General features: G+C 38.8%; 1 protein-coding gene across 1 annotated transcript in view; it reads right to left on the bottom strand.

Annotated features, from left to right (window-relative positions):
• The window catches only part of CALCR (calcitonin receptor), a 166,299-nt gene extending 160,568 nt beyond the window's left edge, over nt 1-5,731 (bottom strand). Inside the window, exon 1 of the mRNA XM_039707364.1 lies at nt 595-5,731. Coding sequence (XP_039563298.1) covers nt 595-638 — 44 coding nt within the window. The 5' untranslated portion in view covers nt 639-5,731. The remainder of the gene's footprint in view (nt 1-594) is intronic.
• Between the last annotated feature and the right edge of the window lie 19,140 nt (nt 5,732-24,871).

Below are 24,871 nucleotides of genomic sequence, written 5' to 3'. Positions count from 1 at the left end.
CTGCTGCCGGCGGGGCGGCCGTGCCGGGGCCGGCGCTGCGGGGGCGGCGGGGAGCGGGGCCCACACAGCGCCTGAGGAGCCGGGGGTCCTGCTGCCTGGGGCCGAGACGCGCGGCTCAGGGGTAGGGACGCGTTCCGCATGGCCTCGTCCCCGCGGGGGAGGCGGGGGTGGCCGCCCGGCCGGCTGCTCTTTGTACCGGAGGTCCCTTCCCTGCGGGGCCGGGAGCTCCCGGTCCGCCGGCGGCCGGGCTCCAAGCGCACCGAGGGTGCGTCGCCCCGCAGGAGCCCGGACCCTGAGATGTCAGAGGCCTGGCCGGCGACCTCGCCTCCTCCTCCTTCTCTTGGAGGAGAAGGTCTTCAGATCCGAGCCAGCGTTGAGCTTCTGTCGCGGGCATCTTTTGGAAAGGAAAACCGGGGAATGTAGGGCGTGGAGCGCGGGACCCCTGCGATCCGGCACCTGGGCGGGTGGGGCGCTGCCCCCGCAGCGGATCGAGGGTTGCTGCGGCCCCTGGCCGCCCGGGGATGCTGTCCCGCGTCCTCCCGTCTGCCCCGTCTCCGCTGATGCTCTTCCAGCTTGCATGAACCATCTACCTACCGTCCACCAAGCTGGGGAGGATGAACAAGAGGTGGCCGCAGCATTCATCCGACGGCAGAGTCATCTAAATCGCGTTTCTGCTCCAGAAGTCATGTAAGCGTTTTAAACGAACTGACTCTAAGAAGAGGCCGAGGAAGACCTGGTTCCAAGCACCTCTGGGCACCTCTGGTCTCCTCAGAAAAGCAGACCCCAGCTACAGGGGCATCCAGGAGCAATTAAGCCAACACCCCCTATCTCGCGGAAGAGCGTGGAGTGGTGGTGCATGAAGTAGTGCAGGGGAGGACTTTTCTGCTATGACTGTTGCAAGCTGCCCAATATTTAAACATCCAGAGAGCCACCGTGAGGGTGGGAGCCGGAGCGAGCGCACGGTGATTCACCTCAGCGCTCCTGACAATCATGTCAGCGCGGATAGCAGGTAGTGGGGTGTCTTCCCAGCAGGTGGAGTCAGGAGGCAAACAAACTTGCTCAAAAGGTACCACCACCCGGCTGATGACAGCTTTTTTCTTCCGTTTTTCTGTGTGAAGAATGTTGCTGCCTTCAAATAAAGTGAACTCTGGCTTTAAAGTCGCCCGGCTTGCTTCTGAATGGAAAGTTAGCTCCTACTGAAGCAGTTCTCAGGTGTTTTTCTTCCACCCTCCACTTTCTCTTACAGACTACAGCCAAATTTTACAGCTTGCCTTTCTTACAGAAACCTGCATGCAAAAGCAGCTGGCTGCCTTTTTGCAGCTCATGCCACTCGGAGAAGGGTGGGAGGGACAGGAACCAGGGGGCTTAGTGCCCAGAGGGAGAGCTTAGCACACACCAAGGTCCAAGAAAAAGGAACTTCTTGCCATTTTTCCCAGTAGCTGATAAAAGAGTTCCTCCAGATAATACCATCAAAGAAAAATTGTCCTCCTTGATATTGGGGTGGGGGGCAACCATATTAAGAGTTGAGACACTCAAAGAATACTGATGTAAATTGTTATCCCTTTAGGATTTAAACTTTCACTGTTGGTTTTATCCCTTACTCTTGTGGAGACAGCGAAGAGAAACAGTGGCAGCTGCTTTTATGAGCTCTCGTAGTGCCACAAATGCTTCATTCTTCACAGCATTCTCTGGTAGGAGCAGTGGCATCAGGGGAGGATCTCATTAGCTGCACTAGGTCTGGCACCACGGAGCAGGAATCCTATGGACTCACTGCTGTCGAGTCCCTCTCATGCTACAGCTGCCCCGAGGTGGGCTTGGGTGAGTCACAGTTCTAAATGCTTCAGATATTTGTGGAAGAGGAACTGCTGAGGAGCAAAACCTTGTGCTGAAGTCTAGGGAAAGCAGGAGGCTCCCCCTTCCTGATGCTGCAGCAGTAAATTGAAAGAGGTAAAATAGAGAGCTAGTTTCTCCCAAGGTCCACCTATTTAGGATATTTTGTATGCTATGCAGCTAATACTGTTCATTCTATGATTGGAATGCATCACATTTTAACTAATGTGTTTTATATTTATTTCAAAATGGATTGCATGTTGCTGTGTTTTCTTAGTGAATAATATTCATCTGTTTAAGTATAAATCTGCCATCCCATAACCTGAAAATAGCTTTCCTAAGGTTTGGGTGGGTTTTTTTTTATAAACTCCCATTTTGTTAACCATTACCTTGACACGGAAGCAGCACTTTCTCATTTGTTCTGCTATAAGCAATTCCCCTGTGCCCCATGGGACTGCAAGCATGAGTACTTACTTCTTAGAATGTGTGTGAAATACTGATCCGATCCATAAATAACTACTGGAAATTATTAACTGTACCTCAATGGTTTTATTTCCACTTGTGCTCAGGAGTCATTACAACACTGAATTCTGCATAGAAGAAGCTGAGCTTATGTTTTATGTTGGGATATTGTAGTTTTGCTTTGTATGTGAAAAGTGAAGAAAGTCCAAACCTTTCAAAATTTCAGTGATTTTATTCTGTTATGAGGGAAAACACTTTTCCAATTTTTCCACACAGTCTGTAAGGTTTTGCAGTTGTGTAGTTTGTTTCATTTACACCATCTTTTGTTCTGTAAATATATTTTGTTTGCCCTTAATGGTACTAGAAGTAAAGATGCCACTTGTGACAGGCACTGTCCTAATTTTCTTGAAAGAAAAATTCCCTGCTGGACCTATGAATTGTGTAGAGATATTTCCAAAATATTTTGCAGATGCCTGCATTGCAAAGTGTTTGGAGACAAGCTATTTCCTGTCATTATTTATATATCTTTTTGCTTGGCATGATGTACCCCATAGGAATTACCCAGAGCACAGTATTATCAAAGAAGAGGCTGCTCAGATTTAGTTTGTTTGAAGCATGGGAAGTGTGAGCAGTGAGCTGTCTACAGAAGACTGTGGAGGCATGCTGTATCTTTTGATAAAAGGATTGTGAATAATGCATTTGAGTGAGGGCTACATTCACAACTTGGATAAAATACTGGAATTAGTAAAACGTGGCATTTAAACAAAAAGGATAATACATTCACCCTAATCCAGTTAGGGTCAAGAGAATGGGAATTTGCCATTAGCTTTAGCGTAAGTTAGATCAGTCCCCATCAGACTTCCATATGAATATTTATTTCTTTTACATACAACTTGGTAATCTGCACTCCTGGAAGTGACCTGACTGAAAACTCTGAGAATAGTTACAGCACTGTCAGCAGCAATGCAGACTTCCAAAGCTTGCCTGCTGGAAAGCACATCAGCTCTGTGACAGGGAAATTCATGGAGTGACTATAGCTGCTGTTCAGACCAAGCATCCCTAATGAGATAATTTTTCTTTTAATTTTCAGAAAAAGAGGTCACTCCAGAGTTAGGGGTTTGCAGAGTGACAGGTAAACATATTTAAGAAGCTGCTGCCAGTTGCAGAAGTCCATTCCAAACATGAAAGGTAACATCAGGAGAAGTATAGTAATGCTCAAGTGGATGGAACACATACAAAGAGTTTAGGCTAGAATTATTAGAGGAATAGAACAGTGTTTTATTTCTAATCCCAGAAGCTATCAAATTATGCGAGAACTGCCTTTTAAAGGCAGCTCTTTCCAAAATTAATGATTGTGTTTAATTTTCTGTTAGCTTTGTTTTGTAGAAACCTGAAAAATCAGGACTTGTGTGTTTATCCAACATCAGATATCTCATTAGAGTGATGTACATATTGTTTTAATGTCACAATAGATTTATTTAAATCAGTTGTTTAATGCATAATAATCTCAGTAACTTTCTTAATGTACACAGAAGGCATGGGTAATTACATTTTCCTCTTTGCTTAAATTTCTATTTTTAATTTGTTTTATTTAATCTCCCCAAGTATTGATTCTTCAGTTCACATCTCAAGACATTCTAAGAGGATCTCCAAAACATTTTGAAGTGAAGAAAAAACTCTGACATATGCATCTAAAAGATAAATTGTTGGATTTTAGAGGGGTTTTTTTTGTTGTTTTTTAAAGAACAATACAGTCAGTCAGTAATTCGGAGACACAAAAAACAAAGAAATAAAAAATGAAAAATACAAAAAATTACTTGTATCCAAGTTTTCAAAGAAAAAACAAAAATGAATAGAGACATTCCAATTGTTAGTATTTATGCCACATTCAATTTTCTCTAGAAGAGACTATTTTAATTTAGCAATACATATTTTCATTAGTACAGTGCTCAGTAATTATCCATATTGGTAGCAGAAACACAGTGGGCTTTGCTTGTGCTGTGTAGAGGCGGGAAAGGGAAAGCAAACAAGATAATGAAAATCTGGGGAATGTTTCCAAAGAGTGGGCATGTGATTCCCTCAGAATGAGCAAGTATTTTCTATCTTCACTTGGAATCCAACACCCTAGGCTTCATTAAGCCAGTGTGTAGTTGTACATGATTCTAGAGAGAACCTCAGCCAAGCAAAAAAAAGAAAAGCTCTTCAGGAGAATTAAATGCACTGGCAGTTACAAGAAATGTCCTCTCTGATGCTTGTACAGTATATAAATCACAAAATATTCCAGATTACACAAAATTTCCCTGGAAACTCTTTCAAGAGCCTTATGAGATGTCTACAAACCACCAGCAGGCATATTTAATAAATCATACATACTTATGAGGTCCCATCAATGTAAGTTTCACCTTAATTCAAAAATGTAATTTAAAACAAGAAATTTCACATTATTTGAAGTTACAGTTGCTGTAAGAATTTATTACAACTCAAGACTCAGGTATATATTTTCATACAGATTAAATTTTCTGTCTTTGCAAGAGTGGCTTGAGGTCTATGTATCATTAAGGCTTTCCTTACCCCCTCAGTATATGTTTTAATTGAAACTAAAGCAGTGCTAAAAGGTAATACTGGTTTTGTGAAAAAAGGTGAATTTTGGTTCAAATCTTGACTCTGCTAGACAGAAACTCATATTTGTGATTAGCGTGGTATTTTAAAAACTCCTATTGCCTGAAAAATATAACTGTAATAGACACATAACTGATTAAACCCCAGCTCTTGACAGTAAATGTAGGCTTAATCATTCTCATTATCATCATTTGTTTGTCACTCAGTTTGGCATGTGTAAAATTAGGTTTTGGCCCTGCAAACAAGTTGGTGTGTAGAAATCTCCTTGCGTTGGGTGTGAAAGTTCTGCCACAGCACCATGATGAGTGACTGACATAGAGTTCCTTGAGTGCAGAGATGTTTGCAGGGTGGAGGTGTTAACTGTAGTCTTTAGAGGGAGGCACTGCTGTCTCCCACCAACAGAATGCCTGCCAGAGCCTCAGGATCACAGATCCATGCAAGTACTTGAGCAGTGAGGGACCTTACACATGCTTGGCCATAATGACCTGTAGTACAGAGAAGCTGGGAAATGTTTCGACTGCCTTTATGGCTGGTTATCAGTATCACAAAGATACGTTAGAGAAGAAATCTAACCGATTTTTCTAAGCTTTTTAAGTAAAGATGAAATTGGCAGAATTAATTTGAAATTTGTAACCACCTTTATGCGATATTTAGAGACAGAGCAGCTGAAGAGGCAAAACTTCAGATAGTTTTGTCCAGATACATCAGTCTTTTCTTCTCCTTTACTCTGCAGCCTGTAAGGAATCTGCACAGTAGGGGCTTATTTTCCAGCATTTCATCCAGTATCATAATTATAACCCATGTGAGTCTAGAGGGTTTGATTTGCATGAGAACATCATCTACTACTTCTATAGTTAAACTTACTGTAAGGAATGGGGAAGGTAATTATGAGTAGATTTCTAAATATACAGCACATATTAAAAAAAGTAGGATGAGAATGTTTGCATCTCAAAGGACTTAAATTTAGGTTCTGATGACAAAACAAGTAAGTGATTGCATGCAGTTGGGGCCAAACACTAGCCTGGAATAGGGAGCTAGCAGGAAAGCACTACAGAGACAAAAGTCATGCTTGTCATGTTGATTCACAAAACAAATTCACCTTCTCACTTCCAGTGTTATTTTCCTCTCACTTCTCTTCACACATGAACATAACTGACATATTTATTCCAGTATGGTTAGTAATTGAATATCTTTGACACTGTTTTCCTTGTAACAGCTGCCCATTTAAATCTCACCAACCAAATTTCTAATAGAAACTAAATGTAGTTATTGAGGATCAGATGCTCAGAGAGACCTGCAAATCACAGAACACAAGTCTTGAGGGAAATGTCTGAGCGTAAAAATGTTGCTTACCTTTGTCTGAACCTAGTGATTCACTTGCACAGCAGAGGCACAGATGGCTGTGCATCTCTGGTCTCCCTTAGCTCACCTCCTTTCCTCCTGACACAAAAGTGAAATCACATGAAGAGCTCCTAGATCAGTCCTCTATTTCTGAAAGATCACTGTGAGGCTGGTGCTTCTTCAGTCATTTGAAACGGATTCAGGGACAGGGATGAGAGCTGTCTGGCTCTAGATGGTCCAGACATTTAAATGTAGCAAGGTCTCCCAGAGGTGTCTTATTTTGTCTGCTACTTTTTTTTTCTTTATTTTTATTCTTGTTATATTTATGGATTTCAGGTAAAGCCCTCTCCTTGGCTCTTCTTTATAATCGTAAAGCCTTTGGAGGCAGTCATGTCTAAAACACTCTGTGTTTTGTTTTTAAACACTCTTCTATTTCAAAGAGAAAAATAAATCCTAGGAGGAGAGGAGATTCAGAAGCTGTCACCTTCATAAGTCGAAACCAGTGATTTTAGTTATTTCTGAATATCAAAAAGCAAGAATGTTAGAAGTTTTCAGTCAGAAGACTGTCAATGTGTTTCAGTCTTGGCCCACAGCTTTTCTGTTTTTGTTTTGGACCTTGCCTGTAGAACAGATTTGGAAAAAGATTTAGAGGTTTCTTTCAGATGACAATGAAAAATCTGAAATTTGCACATAAATAACAAATGTCTCAGACAATAAATTGCAATCTTGTATGCAATACTGTATGATGTGGTTTTAGCATTTTTTTTTATGCTGGAACCTTTCTTAAACTGTTACTTTTTGCTGCCAGGTCCTAAAAATAAACATATGGCATAGTTTTCCATACTGTTATGTTCTGAGTTGTACTTCATCTCACAGGGGTTTAACAAGATTCTTTTTTTCAAATTCTTCATAGCCTGATTTTTGTCACTTACAATTTTAGAGAATGTGAAAACAATTCAAATTCAGGCAGCAAATATATCCAGGACTGTCACCTCTCTCCACACTACTCAGGCATACACATGTACACAATTATATCTTTATTCTTTAGCAGTACTGATCTATTTGTTGTTCAGTGTAATGTTCCCCCCTGAACTGTGAAGACAAGTTAAATGTTAGCTGGATACTCAAAGAAGGCTGCAAATGGCAGATGGTAATTTCTGGTCCCTGTTTGAGCACATGGTGAATTCAATCATTAAAATTTCCATTCACCCTTTCTAAAGAGTGTGAATTCTAAGGATATTATTAGAGGTGTAGTGTGACCAGTTTGACTGCAGGTTAATCTTATGCAAATCATGACCTTTTGTGAGGTTGGCATAATTTTTCTCAATGTAACATCATTGAACTCAGTTTGCAAGGTGAGTTTTCCTAGTGATTTTGTTGGGGCACGGAACCTGGCTCACCACATGTCTCTACGAGCATGGGTTCTTAGAAGATTAGTTGGAAACTGAGAGTCAGTCACTTTTAATACATAAATAAAGTGTTTAACACTAATATTATTTCCATACTTACTAAGCCATAATCCAAACTGAAATCTTTGTAAGTTTCATTCTTTCTGACAGTGATTCTATTCACTGCAACCGCATGAGATCGTGTGTGGTATGAGTTGTGTATTTCAGATGACACAAATCTTGTTAAAGATCTAGGACATTTAAAGGTGTTTCCAATCCCTTCCAAGGAAAGTCAGACAAGATATAATTCCCTTCTTCTCAGAGTAACTTCAGTCACACATCACAATGTCATATATATAATTTAACAACAATAAGCACATAATGCCCAGTGGGCTGAACTTGTTTCTGCAAGTTCCTTTTACTTTCCAGTATAAAATGTTTATGAGATATTCTTTCAGCTGTTCAAGATTTAATAAACCTTTTTCCTGGAAGATGAAGGAATCTGCTATTTTTGGTATGTGTTTTCATTGGTTTTTTTTTTGCTATATGTTTTGATTTTTTTTTTAAGGATGAGGTTGAGAATGCAAAAATATTTGAAAGATGCAGCTTCAGATTTTGTCTGTTTCTTTTTTTCAGCTATTATTAAGCTGTTAGAGATCTTTGTGCCCAGAGAAAAGCCATTATATCAAGATTAATTGTCTTACTGTAGAATGGATTTAGTTCAGAAAATAAAGCAATCCAAATACTGAAGGTTTGTTTAGTGGAACCATGTCTGCAGTCTCTTGGAAAGGACTCCTTCCTCTGAGTTCACGACATTCAGGTTGAGAGACTATCTTTTGTTTCAGCAGCTATTACAAGAAGGATATAAAGCATCAGCCACATGAGGCAAAATGAAAAATGTCTAACTGGAATAGTTCAGTTCAGAAAGTTGACAGTGATACTTTCGTTGACATCACTAGATAACCTCTGAAAACACATGGCACTTACCGAGTTGCCTAAAACTGGGTCTGAGTACCCTACTCAATGTTTACTCAAGAACTCAACTCCCAGTGCTCTTTTAGATCTGTAAAGAATAGTGGAGAGGCAAGCAGAAGTGCTGAGCAGAGTTTTACTATGCTTTTGTGTATATTATGCTGTTTCTAGGAAACCGATGACAAATAAAATTGGTTGGACCTTTTTGTTTGAGACTGAATATGTCTTACCAACTTGTTTTTGAATGTTCTAATGGCACACATGCTGTACTATCTAGTTATCTAGGTAACTGAAAGAATAGTTATAACAAATAATTATATTGAAGTTTCTAATTTAGTAATTTGTGAGGAATATGAGTACTAGATGGGGAACTGGACAAAATACCTCTTTGAGAAGGAAGACTGGCGAGAAGAGAAGAGAAATCTCCTCCTTGAAGAGAAGAGAAGAGAAGAGAAGAGAAGAGAAGAGAAATCTCCTCCTACTTGTCTCCATTTTGTTGCTTCATAACTTTGAGATGAAATCAAAACACTTTTTCTGGTAATTTCTAAGAGACAGGATGATGTGGGATGCTGCCTTGGTCCCATCATGCAGGAAAGTTCATCTGATGTACCTATTGTGCTAAATACTCACTTGTAGGTTTAGGTACACTGATTTCATCAAGACTCATTTAGACCATGCAAAAAACAAGACACTTCTCTCCATTACAAAAACACAGTAAGGTATCTGGAAAAAAGGTTTAGAAATTGTCCCAGACATCAGTCTTTTCCTGAAAGATAATTAAAGGCTGTTTCACACTGAGGAGAGTGAATATGATGGCTCCCTGTTTATCTTCTCCTCTGCTTTGATGTCCTAATCTGGACATGATAGAAGGGAACTTGCATGAGTCCTGCTCCAGAACCCTAAAAATCCTTTCCTGATTCTACTTCTGGTATTTCTGTGGTAGATTTTGGTGTGTTTTTAAAATAAGAGTTTATTTTCTTCCAATTTGGCACTCATGGATTGAAAACCCATCACCTTTCTTTTTTTCTTTTCCCCCAAATATGTCTCTAGAATTTCTTTGTCATTTTATTAGAATTATTTTTTATTTAATTGTCTTCATGTACTTTTTTTTCCCCTGCTCTCCTTTGGAGCTTTTTCAGATAGACAGAAACAGTGTGCTAGCAATGAGCAAGAGGAGCTCTTGGGAAAGTTTAGAATTAAGTAAGAGAAGATTATTTTTTTCACAGCTTAAGTATTTTTTTTTCCTACATGAAGATTATTTGTGATTCCTGACCCACAGCTACTCAGTGTGTCCTGCTATGGGCAGTTAGTATGGAAACCACTAGGGAGGGCACAGCCAAATCAAGGAGAGCCCAGGAAATGCTTCAGCCAGCCTCTATCTGCCTCTAGAGGTCTCCCAACTCTTCTTACTTTTGAAAGGCCAAAGCATTTGGCACCGCTGTCAACTGCCTTCAGCGTGTGGTCTCTCTGCTTCTGGCCATCCCATCATGCCCTGACCCTCAAAATTAGCTGTGTTACATTTGTGTTTTATGGTTCACAAATACGATTCTTTCTTGTTGCCACTTAGCATTACTGTACCCTGTCAGCTGACTGCAGCACAGCTCAGGCAGAAAGATTTGTTGCTATTTTGAGGAAAAATACTGGGTAATGCAAACAGTTTGTGTCATAATAAAATCTGGTGACTTTAAATGAGCATTTAATTAATTGGTGTACTCCGTGAAAACATTTCCAAGCAAAGTGTATGCAAAACTGAGTGGCATTAAATTGTCTTTGCAGTACTTGCCAGCAGAAAGTGGAATCCCCACAAAAATTTGATAATGCTCTTGCTCCACTGCTTGTAGCATCTCAGAATGTGTCAGCTGGAAAAGCGTCTCTGCCATACTTCTTTCTTCCTTGGGGCTGATGGCTGGATGACTGTCCCATCTTTTGTAAATGGAATTCAGGGGTTATTTGATAGGGGTTACTCATCCTGCTTCATATTGTTGTTTTATTTAGGTGTGACTCTAATTTGCAACAGTGAGAAGACAGATTCACTCCCTGAATCAGTCCAGTATAACACTTTCCTGTTAGCATGATCCAGGAGCAGACTGCAGCAGAACAGGGTGGCATATCATACCACCCATTTCAATGTGAATTTAGACCTATTTTCACCCTCTGTGGGAGAAGAACATGGCTGCATTCAGAATGTCAGCAGCAACGCAGCAGGAGCTGCTGCTCTCAGGCACAAGATAGAGGCAATCAGGTGCTTCCTGCAGGTGCTGTGGAGCTGCTTGGTTTGGATTGCTTCCTCTCGCACCAGCAGGATGCTTTTGGTGCTGTCCTGAGAAAAGGAAGTGGGTGCTGGCTCACAGCCAGCATCCTGGCAGCAGCAAATAACTCTCATGCCCCTTGTCCCTGCGAATGAAGGGCTTCTGCTCACTCTCACATTTTAAATACCAAATGTAAAAGATTAAAATGGCCAGCCTAATTTAAACAAAGGACACACTGAGAAATCCAGGCAAGCAAAAAAAAAAAAAGACTAAATTTAAAGAGCAGTCAGCTAGAGTAGTAGAGTAGCAGGTTTTGTGAAAAAATGGAGGAAAACAGGAGCATAGAACATGCAGTATCTCAAACGCATAGTCAGTGATGCTGTTGTCCCCAACTGATATCTCATATCTGGAGCCATGAGCTGGAGACAGATTTGGTTAACTAATTATTGTGTGGGGAGTGGGAAAACACTATTTATAAATATCTATCCTATTTCAGTGGAAAACAATCAGAAATTTGGAGATGTTAGGGTTTTTCATAGGGTACAACATGCTATGAAGAAAATTCATTCCCAAATCACATCTGCATATGATAAATCTTTAAAATAATATAATCTAATCTTTATATATATATATTGGATGTTTTAAAGAATGACATTTGAAATTTGTTTCAGAATTAATTTTTTGGCTAGGAATTTCCTAGATTTAAAAAATTTTTCATTAAAATATTAAGAGGCATGTGGCTATGGCCATTTTTGATCTAGTGCAAATAAATCAAAATATTTCCTGGTATCAAGTTTTGGTTGTTAGTTAACCATGTTTTTAAAGTGGAGTTTTTTCTTGGTGGATGGATATGGGTGGGCCCTTTTAAATTTTGCATGACCTCTAAAATTTGTAATACTTGTTTTAATTTAGGGAAAATTTCATTAAGAAAGAAGTGGATTCAAACCTTTCTGCAACAATGAAAAGAGGCTGCCAAGTAACTGTAACTCTAAGGTTACTGTAGTAAGGAATTCTCATTTTTTCATGTCCATTTAGCTTTCAGATTTCAGACCCAGATGAGGAGCAATGAGGACTGTGGCCCTGGCTTTAAATAAGGCAGATGCTTATTTCTGAAAAACTGTATTCAACCATCAAGCAGCAGCTGGATAAAAAAGAGACCAACAATAAGCTGTGAGAGTGATCAGCTGCCAAACAAGCGTGGTCTAAGCAGATGTAAAATAATCTGTTCAGTCTGAAAAACACCAAGAGAAGATCCAAGGGATCATTAAAAAGGAAATGATCACTTATTTGCTGATCACTTATTTGCCGCTGGTAAGTCAGATATCATATTAACTGTGAGTATTAACATGGTATTAACTATGAGTAACCAAGATTTAGGGATTCATATCAGGAAGATTTTTCTGGTGGTAAGGAGGGTAAAGGAGAGGAATAGATTATCTGTAAGGTATATCTTTCTCACTGGAAGATCTGAAGAGGACCCTATAGAGTCCAAAATAGTTTGTATAGTCTGGTCTTCTGTGACTGGGTAAGTCCTTGCTGTCCCCAATCATCTCAGACCAAATATCCATCTCCTTCCCATTCTTAATCACATCCACCCCATTCCTTACCCTGTTTTCAAGGCAAAGTAAAACAAGGTGTAGGCCAGAACCCCTAGAAATAAAAATTTCTTGCAGCAGATACCTGGTTCAGCTGATATGGAGGAGTGCAGTGGTGAACTTTGATCAGAGACTGCAGCTATTTTCCAGCTGCCATCATGGGTAGAGAGATAAACTGGCTGGCTGCTCTACAGATTCTTTTGAGCCCTATATTTTGGTAAATCTGCTGCAGAAAATAATCAGAAACAGGTTTGAGCTGACAGCCAAACTGGTTGATCATCATCATGCTGCTTCATACAGAAGAAGAGTGGAAAACACATCCTAACACAATATTGGTACCCCATAATGTAGCTGTGTGGAGGTGAAAAGGTATTGTCGTTTTTAGAATTAGACACCTAGTAGCACAGGTATCATTCTGACCCACCAGTCCAGAATGCAAAATGTTATATGAAGTTTTCACAGCCCTGGGGATGATGTGATAGGAACAGAAAGAAGGCAACACTGCAAACTTTTTCAAGTGCTTGCCTGAGTAAGGAGACACTTGATAAAACAACATTTCAGATTCTCCTGTAAAAAGTTTGCCTCTTGAGTGACAGTTCTAATGGAGATGGGAATATGGGCCTTGAGCTGCTAAACTCTTTTTCTCTTGCTCCCTTTCTTTCCCTTGATAAACTTGTTCCTGCCCACCAGCTCTAGAGGGATGAATGTGTGAAGTACTTAGATACTTCAGCAATGGCATGAGTCCCCTAGTGTCCTTGGAAATGTTTCTAATGTTTCCTTCATTGTCCTCCATACTTCAGGAGTTGACTCCAAACAGCAAATTCTTGTAAATTGAATTTTCAATTCTTCTAAATAGAAGAATATGTGCTGAAGATGTAAAATTCTATCTTCAGAGCTGGTGTGAGTATCTGCTCTTGGAGACTTTTCCATAACCACACCATAGGTAAAAAATAAGGCATTGAAGAAACACTCAGAATAATATTCTCATTTCCCAGCTATCCTTTTAAAAATAGCTCTGAGTATTATGCATTGCATGTCAGACATGAGAAAAAAAAAAAAATCATCTGCCAGCACAATTTAGAAAAGCTGATGACTTTAAAGACTTTCAACAAAAAGCTGCCACTGATAAAAACTTGCTGTGACTCAGCCTTGCTTTGCGTAAGAGCAGGTCATTTTGCTACTTACTGTTGATTACTGCATTTAAACCCCTCTGAGATCTTCCAAAGGTCTGTGAACTGTTAGAAACCGTGCATGTTAAATTGCAGGTCTATTAGCAGAAAAAGTGATTTTCAAGTACTGGTTGATAAAATTTAAAATATAATTAAAGATGCTCAGGTCCATGGATACAGTAAATGGCCCATATTTTTTGTTATTCTACTGTAAAGCAAAACAGAATCAAGTTCAGGGTAAAACCAGGTGAAGATATTTTCTTCAGTTAAGGCTATAAAAGGTTCACCTACTTCTGTATACAAACCAGGAGAGTTTATCTGCTTTTGTGTTCAGTATTACACCAAAGAGTAAAGCAAGAATGTTAAGAGATTAAAGTCATAAAAAGGCTCCAGAAAAAAAACAACAACTATTTGTTCCAAATCAGCTCATGCACATATATCTAAATATAAATATTATATGAAGACTATTCCATACTATATATATTTAATAAATGAGTGTATGTGAATAATTCCATACCAGACAGAACAATGCAGCTGGGTGCAACTGGGCAGATGGGGACCAGGCCTGATAAATGAGTGTATGTGAATAATTCCATACCAGACAGAACAATGCAAACTGGGCAGATGGGGACCAGGCCTGGTGCCTGGGTGGGCAGCAAGTTGAATACCAGTCAGCAGTGTGTCCTTGCAAGCTCTGAACATAACCAGCAGGTCAAGGAATAGACATGTGGCCTTCCAAGGCCACACTGGCAGTGCTGTGTCCAGATCTGTCTGTTGGAAGTTGGGACATTCCAGAGAAGGAATGACAATTTTGAGACTCCAGCAGAAAAACTCTGCAGTGGGCTGGAGATGGAGCGCTGAGGGAGCTGGTTTTGCTCAGCCTGGAGAAGAGAAGACTACAGAGGGACCTGATATTTTTCTCCAACTGCCTAAAAGTGTATTACACAGAAGATGAAACTCAACTTTCCTCCAATTGGCATATCTATTAGTCAGGATCCTGCAAAAACTGATCTAAGGTGGAAATTACACTTCCTGTGAACAATTATATTATTCTTTTGTATTCATCTGGTCTGTTTTTAAAGTTTTCTTATGATGGAGAATCTACTATCTGCCCAGAAAATCTATTGCAGTGCTTTCTACAAGAGTGAAAAAAATATAAAAATACTCAAAGCAACTGTACTTTGTGAGTGCACTAAATCAGCTTCTTGAAATATTTGCAACCTTTAAATTGCAGTGCTGTGACAATGCCTATCAGCCAGAGGGAAAAACTGAATACACTGTATTTCTTCTAGCTGACTTGAAGGAAATGGAAATAGTTAGGCATTTAAATAATGGAATTGCATTATCTAAAGCAGGAGTTAGCAGCCTTTTCCTTGCTAGAAATAGGATATGTATTTCAAACCCCTTTGTCAGTCCCAGTGTAAAAGCTTAAAAAAAATTAATTATTAAAATTGATATGGCTGAAGAATATATAAAATTATTTTATTCCTTCAAGTAGTTCTCCATTTCTATTTGCATAAGACAGGTAAAAAATATAGTTGAAATACATTATTTCTGATTTATGATATTCTAGGAAGTTAATTGCCAAAAATCCATTGTTGTGTTGCCCAAAGATTGTTATATCTGAACATTTAGGAACCCCAAAAACACGTTTCTGGAAAAAAAAAAAAATAAAAAGGCTGTACAACCTTAATCTTAAAAACTACAGGTTATTTCCTAATTTTTTTTATTTTTATTTTTCACTACATTAGATGATATCCCAGCACTTGATGTTGTTGTTCTCACAGGAGTACTAACAAGCTTTTATTTTTATTTTTCACTACATTAGATGATATCCCAGCACTTGATGTTGTTCTCACAGGAGTACTAACAAGTCTTCCATAAACTTCCAGCTAGTTTTGACTTCATTGCCCATCCTCTTGCTCACTTTATTTTCATGCTTGTTTTAAAAGTAATGCAGATCAACCTCTTTCTGTATAAGAATGACTTTTATTTATATCATTGTATTTGGAACATGTAGTTTGCTCTTTTGCCCTCAGTAACAGGCACATACCATCAGCTCAGTGGTCTCCAGAGTCTCATATTCAGCATGTAAGTTGAAATGTCTTTTTAAACAAAACAGAAACCAGAAAACAATGCTGTACAGAGAGTGAGTATATGAAGTGTGTATCTTCAGTAAACAGTAAAGTCTATGTTCATCAGATGTGCGTATGTCGTCTATTTATATTTCCAAGGCTCATTTCATTTCTACAGTTAGTGACTGTGGCTGAATGATTTTTGTCTGTAGTCACTGAAAGGACATTGTTTTTACAGAGGCTCGAGACTCATCTTTTCAAGTTCTCCAGTTGCGTGCTTAAATTCAGTAGTATTGTTCTATCAAATAAAATACTTGTATTAAGAATGGCAGAATCAAGTTGCAGTTCCCAACAGAAATCAGATAGCTGATGGGGTTTTTTTCCTAATACATCCATCTCTGGCATCCCAGGATTTAGAGTATTATCCTCGTCTAGTGCTTGATCCACTCAAGCATCCTGTGTGCCATGCAAGAGTTTGAGGTTAAGCTTACCCTTCACAGGTTCTCTGTTCATACAGGGTACTCATGAAGTGCTAGCACAGCACTAACAAGATAAGGAATTGATACCTCTAAAACTGAACTTTCCCTTTACCTGTTGCCAAAATATTTTTTCTAAGCCTGATATGATACCTAGATTTTACATTTCTTGGAATTGTTTTCATGAACAAGAATATATTAAAGCTAACTTTCAAAAGTGTACAAAGACTAAATGCAAATAAATATTACAGTGCTTGAAGTGGCAACAAAGCAGATGTATTCTACAAATAATTAAAAATTCCATTTCCAGGGTAGCATTTCTATACTTCAGAGGAAAAACTAAAAAAACAGGTTTTGGTTTATAGACATCTCCTCTTAAATTAAATCCTCTCCACTTAGTTTACACCCAGGACATGGTGTGACAGGAAAACTAGTCTGTCAGAGACTTTCTGGCCATTGGATTGTAACTTATTATGTTCCACAAAAGGTAGATAAGGTATTTAATGAGAACATGACTGTGGTGCATGTCTTCCCTCACGTCTCCTAAATTCTCTTCAGGGTATTTCCACGAGTGTGGGTCTGTAAGAGCTGCAGAGGCTCATATGTGGCTTTGCTGAGGGCTGATCTCCCTTTGTGGCAGAATGGTGCTCTGGAGCTGCTGCAGGAAATGTGTGCATTTGCATGGAGAAGCAGAGAAAAGTATGCAGGAGAGCTCTGAAGGTAATGTTTCTGCAGGTTTTGTATTTCAGACCTCAACACAACCAAGCTGAGGAAAAGCTGGGAATTACGCTATTTTGTGTGTTACTGAAGTTAATTCAACATGGATCTCATTTCTCATAAGAGTTGCTCTAGTCAGACCTGTTGGGTCTGTATACTTATATACTAAGTATACAAGGAATTTTTTAAAAAATTATTTGACAGTAATTGTCCAAGTCAATGCATGACAGATAGGACACCTCTTCACAGGATTTTAAGTGCTTGTTTTTAACAAGCATCCTAGAATATTAGTGTTCTCTTACAACTTGTGAAAGGAATGTGGTGGGTTGTCCCTGTGTGGGTACCAGCTGCATACCAAAGCTGCTCTTTCACTCACCTCTTCATCTGGACAGAGGAGAGCCAATACAAGAAAAAGCTCATGGGCTGAGATAAGGGCAGGGAGAGATCATCCAACAGTTAAGGTCACAGGCAAAACAGATTTGACTTGGGGAAATAAATTTAATTTATTATTTAAAAGAAAATTAAAAAATAAAATAAATGTATTAATTTATTACCAATCAAATCACAGTAGTTTAATAAGAAGTAAAACCAAAAATTAAAAAAAACCTTTCCCCACTCCTCTCCTCTCCCCAGGCTTTACTTTATTCCTGATTCTCTACCTTCTCCTCTCAGCAGAGCAAGGGGATGAGGAATGGAGGCTGGAGTCAATGCATGACATTGTTTCTGATGCTGCTTCCCTCTCTCAATCTTCCCTTGCTCCAACATGGGTCCTTCCCAGGGGCTCCAGTTCTTCAGAAACAGACTGCTCCACCTCCAGGTCCTTCCACAGGGTCACAAGTCCTGCCAACACATCTCCTCCAGCATGTCTCTGCAGCTTCAGAGGCCCAGCCAGGAGCCTGCCCCAGCATGGGCTTCCCAGGGGATCACAACCTCCTTTGGGCATTCCCTTGCTCCACTGTGGGGTCCTCCACTGGCTGCAGGTGGATCTCTGCTCCACCATGGGCCTACATGGGCTGGGCTTGGGAGGGAACATTGCTTCATATGATCTTCACCACTGACTGCAGGGGAATTTCTGCCCTGGTGCCCAGAGTACTTCCTCCTCCTTCTTCTTCTTCACTATAAATTTATAAACATAGAAGCTATGGCCTGACCCATTTCAGATTTAATTTCCAATGAAATAAGTTGCTCACAAGAGCCTCCTGACAAGATCTAGATTGATGTTAAGCAGGGCTCCCTCTGATTGAGTGGGGTGTATGTAGTCAGCTGTCTTTGCATGGGGTTTGCTGGTCTGTAGAGCCCTTTTCACAGCAGGCTCATTTAGGTTTATTGTCCTTTTCTCAGAGCTGATTTAAGATCTTGACCTGTTTCTAACTTTGATGCATACATTTGCTCTCTTCTCAGTTTTGTACATTCATTCACCTCTTAGAATCTTCAGCTTGAGTAGCAGACTGAAAGGCTTAATGAAAAGATTTTTATTTCAGCTTTGTGGTTATTCCATAAGGAAGAAGAAGCGCTTGAGGTGTAGCAAGATGCTGAAGGCAGCTGAAAAATTGCACAACATGGCCCAGAGTCACACTTTTACAGACACTGGCTTCTCACTAAAATGCTTAGATCTATCTATAGAGATGCAGCTGCTCTGGCAGAAAATGTCCCCTTCTCCAAACAAAAAGAAGTCTCTTTAATGCGTTATAGGAATTTGTACCTGATGTTAAGCAGTTAAATACTTATCTAGTGGTGATGTGCTATTGTCATCAGCAGCATAAGGCACGTAGTCTGACCCATTGATGCTTGTGATACTAAAGAAGATATTCAGAGCACATACCTTTGTGATCAGAGACCTTTTCATGGTTCTAGCCCTATCTAGGTACTTTCAGCCACCTTCAGTTTATTTATCATAATTCCCTTTCACATGTCACCTTCCTTTTCCCACAAGTACTTCTGAGCCTTTCTCCATGCTACTGTTCTCTAATGAGTCCTCTGCCATTAGAGTTTCCATTCTGTCCTTCAAAATAGTGTCATCAAACCCCTTTTATCACTTTTTTTTTTTTTTTAATGTTCAGGATATGCTACTATCTCAAGTAAATAGAAAAAATAGCATAATCAAGAAAATACTAAGAAAAACATCCTCTATACAAATCTCTAGATGTCACCATATTTTCTTTTTCTTTGGAAATTTTACCTCCAGCTGATATTCAGTCTTCATTATCTCCATTACAGGGTACTCAGAGAGGCCAGGACCTATTTTGCTGTGCCAGTAAGACATTTTGTATATCTGAACCTTGAGCTTAGAAAGTGTTTGGCTCTCAGCCAACTTTGGGATTTATAGTGTCTTAGATATTTGGTCATTATTTAAGTGCTTTGCAAGATCAGCAATGTATAAACAACAACTAATGCTGTCTGGCCCTCATCCTCTGTCCTTGGCCTAGCAATCAAAAATTTCTTTGTAAGGTAAGTATTTTATATGGGATGAAGATGTGAAAACTATTGATGCCTGAGCCAGTCAGGAGGACAGCAAAGGATGCTTCCAGCATTTTGATGTTTTCTGGGATGATGATAGTGAGCTTCAGTTCCAGTCAGAGGAAGTAAATAGTAACAGGAAAGTGTGAAGATGGCCAAGCATATTTTGTATAATTTCTCTGCTTAGAAAGAGAGAAGATTCTGGTTTTAAATTCATTAGCCCATTTCTCCACCTTTTGTCGTATTTTAAGTAATTAGTTAATTTCAGCCAAAGTTGACAGTGGATAGGATTTTCCAAAATGTTCCTTCTAAAAACTATGATGAGGACCAGTGACTGGATGGACAGGCAAGATCCAAATGCACCATACCACAAAAGAAAATTATTTAGCTCTGTCAAATATAAATCCTTAAGAGTAGCAACAGACCATTTAGTAGCTCTAGCTTTGAACTAGTCCTAACTATGTTGCCACTTACTCATCCCAGTAGGTGTGGAGCGTTTGATGCATCCTGTGAGGCAGGACACAGACAAGCTTCAGTGATGTTGTGTGTGGGTGGAGATGCACAGGAGGTGCAGGACATGGAATCAGTAGGAGCTGGGATCTGTTGCTACCACTGCCTGTTGACAACGGGTGGTATATTTTTGATATTTCATCTCTGGAACACTGAAGGAGAAATGCTTTGAAGGAGAAATCCTTTCAAGGAGAAGTACAGTGACACTGAAGGAGAAATGCTTTGAAGGAGAAGTACAGTAAGCATAATGTTGCCTTAAATTTTATTGTTGTTACTACTGTTTTTACTGGGATTTCTCTAAGCATCTTTATCTGTAGTTTTTCTAATACCTTTGATACAAATACCTTTGAGAATGACATCTGAAAATCTGTCAGCTAGTGCCACTGAATTCTGCCTGTCTGGATCTGAATGTAGAATCAAATACTATTCAGCTATATGAATTAAGCAAGTCTGTAAATATTTAGGATATTAAGTATTCAAAGTTTTTAATAAACATATCACAATTTGTTCTCCTCTGGGCAGTCGGAAATGTATGGAGTAGGATAAACTTCAAAGGGATTGGAAAGTCTTCCAGTCCAGTCGAATTTATTAAATACACAGAGCAGATCAGAAAGGGATTTGATAACTTGCAGAACAGCTTTTGCAATATAGGTTTATCTAATCTGTCACAAGTTTATATAACCCTCACTTTCTTGAAGCAGAAATGATACATGAAGTAATTCCATTTTGCAATTGTTTTCAGAATTCATTAAAGTTTAAAAAAAAAAAGAGGTAACACTATTAGTAGCTGAGAGTTTTGTTTTCATACAACTCAATTAAACTCTACTCTCTAACTTTTATATCAGTAGTTTGTGCATTTTGCCTCAAAATTAAAATGTTGGATGAGGATCTCACTTTATTTATACCTCAGACTAAAACTGACTTCACAGATTTCAGGTGAAACCGTATAATCTTGTTCTATGGGTTTATTCTCTTGAGATATAGTAAGCATTGTTATGATGTACTTTGTTGAAAAGTATCATCATAGAATTATGCATAAGGGCCTTTTTCTGTGAGATGCAAACAATATCTACTCCATGTCCCCATATGCTAGATATCCTTCTCTCTCAAGCTGCCTTAATTTGACTAACATCATCCCTACAACTCAGAATAATTTGTGCTTTGCTCAAAAAGTATTTCTTCTGTCATATAATATGTAATTTTCTTTAAACATGGAAAAGCATTCTCCTTTTTCCAACAGTATTATTTTGTCTAATATGAAATACAGTTTACAAAGGCTGCCTTATTTCCACTTGTGTCTCTAATCATAAACACTGAGAATCTGCCGTATCATACACATCAATCCACACATGTTGCCACTTATCCAGTGTACTAATTTGAATGTGGTTTTCCAGGTAAACAAACTAGTCTGCAGTTTCCAGTATGGATTTCCACTCACAGCACAGGCCAGAAAGCAGCTCACCACTTTTAGAAGGAACACTGGAATAATGACTTTTTGCCTTTAGAACAACTTTGTAGGGTATTTGCTTTCAATTAACTTTGACATGTCTGACAACATTACCTTGGCAGTTTTAAAATCTCATTAAAATGCTAGTTAAATACAGATGCCACTCCTCAAATAAAGGCTTTCTCACTTTTTTTTAGAAAGAAATCACCAAAATATTTATGTTTATGTCCAATTTATCTTCTGTTCATTTCATTTTGTTAGGAAACCCAATGCCATGATGCCAGCATGCTGCTCATGTTATTGTGTGATCAGTTTGATGAAGGAAAAAGCAGGTGAGCCAACAAAAAAGCATGTATTTGAAATGTCTTTTTTATGTTACATTAATTTTAAATAAACGTTTTCAGCTTCCATTTGTAACAGGCTGTTATGGTGTGACAATTCTCTCCTTTCTTTCTTGTGCAAACATCCTGCTGCCAGCTGACCCTACTCACTGTGTGCAGGCTTGATGGCACTGGTCTAAGTGCAGGTGCTGTTTCAGCAGATCTGGTCACATTTTATCAATAGATTTTATCATTGAAAGGGCTGGGACTGTGTTCCAAGACACCATAATATTTATTTGCATTCTTCCATTTTTCAATATTCAACTATTTACTTTTGGCTTTGAGAGTCAGATCATCAAAGAGCTGTAAATCCGAAGAGTCTCATCAAATACAAAGGAAAAAAAGATTGGTTTCTCAAGCTTCTATTTACATTACAAAGAACACAATTTTTCAGGGATACTGCCCTCTGCTTATTCCCTTGACAAACTTGTGTCAATGAAGGGACACATCTAGCTCCCTAATGCAAGCAGTGACATTGATCATAAAGGAAAAAAAAATCTCAAATTAGAGAAATTAAAAAGATTATGAACTGTAAACTGGTTCGAACAGGGACTTGATTCTTTTACTTAGCAGCTTTTTTTTGCTACCATGTCTTTAGATAACAATTACTGTGCTGGATATTCCTTACTGTGGTGAGGCACTGGAAGAGGCTACCCACAAATCAGTTGTGCATACCCCATCTCTGCAAATATTTAAGTCCAGGCTGGATGGGGCTTTGAGGAACTTGGTGTAGTTGTAGGTGTCCCTTTTATGTCAGGGGGTTAGAACTAGATGGTCTTTAAGGTCCCTTTTAACCCAAAACATTCTACAATTCTATGATTCTCTGATATATTATCTAAAATATAATATTATGAAGTTTTATGTGAAAGTGGACAGTGTGGTATCCTGTTGCTGAGGTACAGTTGTATCTGGACTGCATTTTTCTTCCTTCCTGTTCTTTATGCAGTTTTCTAAACTACTCTTTTAATGATGTGCAAATACCTGAACGTTTATTGCAGAGGTGGAAATATTTTATTTCAAGGGTCAGCAGACTTTGTTGTTTTATTTTGTTGATTCACAAGTTTATGTATGCATTAACTAAGAAAAAATATTTGATTACCAGTTTGTTCCTTACCTGTTGGTTTATTTATTTTCAATGGATTTTGTATCTCAGAGGTATTCGCTTTGTTTTAATATACAAGATACAGTGGAGCTATTTTCACATTATATCAATTTTCTCTGGTCTATCTTTGGAAAAATCAATAAAATGAGGTGAAAATAACGGCTGTGGCTTACTGGCTGCTATACACAAAAAAATGGCCTTTGCAATGCATTTTTAAAATACAACTATGTAAAGATTCTGTATGGTTTGTTTCAGATTGGCTCTCCCAACAGATCTAAAATCCGTGGTGACCACTGACAGTGTTACAGGGAAATTCCATGCAAACCAGCTGGAATTTCTGGCACAGTGTCTCTCTTTCAGCTTTAGATTGCTTTTCTATGGAAGTAGTCCTCAGATGCTGCAAACCCACACTGTTATCCGAGAACTGAAAACCTCTTTATCCTCTGGAAGCTCAGAATTTTCTCTGGCAGGTTTCTATCCTGCTGCTGAGGGGAAGTTGGACCTGGGAGCCTGCAGGGTGGGTTGATGGTGTCTGTCTGCATCATCAATCCACCTACAGTGCTTTTGGAGCAATGTGTGCTCATTTTAAAAGTCACAGACATACTTGGAGTAGTTTTAATATGGATGAATTTTCCTGTCTTTCAGTGGGGTGATGAGTAATTTGATTTTCTTTTCCTCCAGCTGTTAAAATGGAATGCATATTTTATGGCAAGGCTGTGGGATCCTTTTAAAATTGGTATTTTTCATCACAGCTTATCTTGATCCTAATAGGTGCATATTGCTTCTAATAAAACATTGACATTTTATTTGCCAGAGTGTTTGCAGTCTTCAAAAAGAGGCATTCATTGGCTCTTAGCCACTCTTCAGCGCAGCACTACTTGCCCTTTGATTGCTATTATGTACAGCATTGTTGTTATTATTATCTACCAGGATTATTGCTGCTCAGACATGAGATGAGCTGTTAAGTGCTGTCTGCTACAGACTAATGTAAGGCTTCTGACTTCAAATATTCTGCAGTAATTAGACGTTTTAACCAAAGTTTTTGTTCTACCTTTGAAAGAACATTATGCTCCAAATATAATGAACCATGGATGTTTTAACTTCCACATTGATGTCTTCAAAAATATTCTCCTTTCTGTTTTTTGATCTTGTTTTGGGCCTCAGAATTACTTTCCTCTTCATTACTCCCTGTGGAGGATGAATTATTTCTTCACATCTGCCTTGTCCCACAGGTTCTTCTATTCATCAGGTATTCACAGTGGGTTTGTATCTTTTCTCCTTCATCCAACAACTAGACTTCCTGTAATTTCTCAAATTTGGCTTTAACGAAGTTGATTGCCAATCAAGAATGCAAGGAGTATAGACTGTGATTAGACACATGGAGATCAGACCCACAAATATAAGTGTGCTTAGACTATACTTGTATAATCAAGATATTCTGTGAAACATCAAGTAGATCTTAGAGCAGCAGTGGCAATTTCTGTGAGAAACGTTATATGAGCTGTTAAAAATGCTCCAAAATGGGGTCTGATATAACACAGCTGCTTCATCCTGCTCCTGTAATTTTTAGGAGATTGTTTCCATTTAGGAAATAGAGCAAGAGACAAAAAATAGGTATAGCAAGATACCACACCAAAGACTATCTACATTTAATTAGATTCAGCATTATATTAGATTCTTGAGTCATTAGAAATTACTCTGGATGCATTTGTACCTGTTTTACTATCTGTAACATTTTTACCTGTTTTACTATCTGTAAGAGGTCAGGTTGGGATGGATTTTGTTCACATTTCCACCTGGATTTTCAAAACCATTTTAAATCCTGAATTCCATAGCAAAGGACAAAGTACCCACATAATTCACTTCTTGAGCACTTTATTCTCAAACTGCAGGCCAGCTTTCAAAAGGAACAGGCATGCAGTTGCACATGTGCAATTATATATATTTCTAAATTTATTACGTGCATATATATCCTGTAAAGGCAGGCTGTATTAAAAGATATAGCATTTACTGCTACACTATTCCTCTCTTTATTCTAGCACATATGGCATCTTCCACAGAAAAACTATGACTTTTTTAAAG

This window comes from Passer montanus, unplaced genomic scaffold (genome assembly GCF_014805655.1).
Source record: "Passer montanus isolate IOZ18808 unplaced genomic scaffold, ASM1480565v1 scaffold10, whole genome shotgun sequence".
Taxonomy (NCBI): domain Eukaryota; kingdom Metazoa; phylum Chordata; class Aves; order Passeriformes; family Passeridae; genus Passer; species Passer montanus.
Note: the sequence above shows the minus strand (reverse complement) of the source record. Positions and strands in the feature narration are given on the sequence as shown.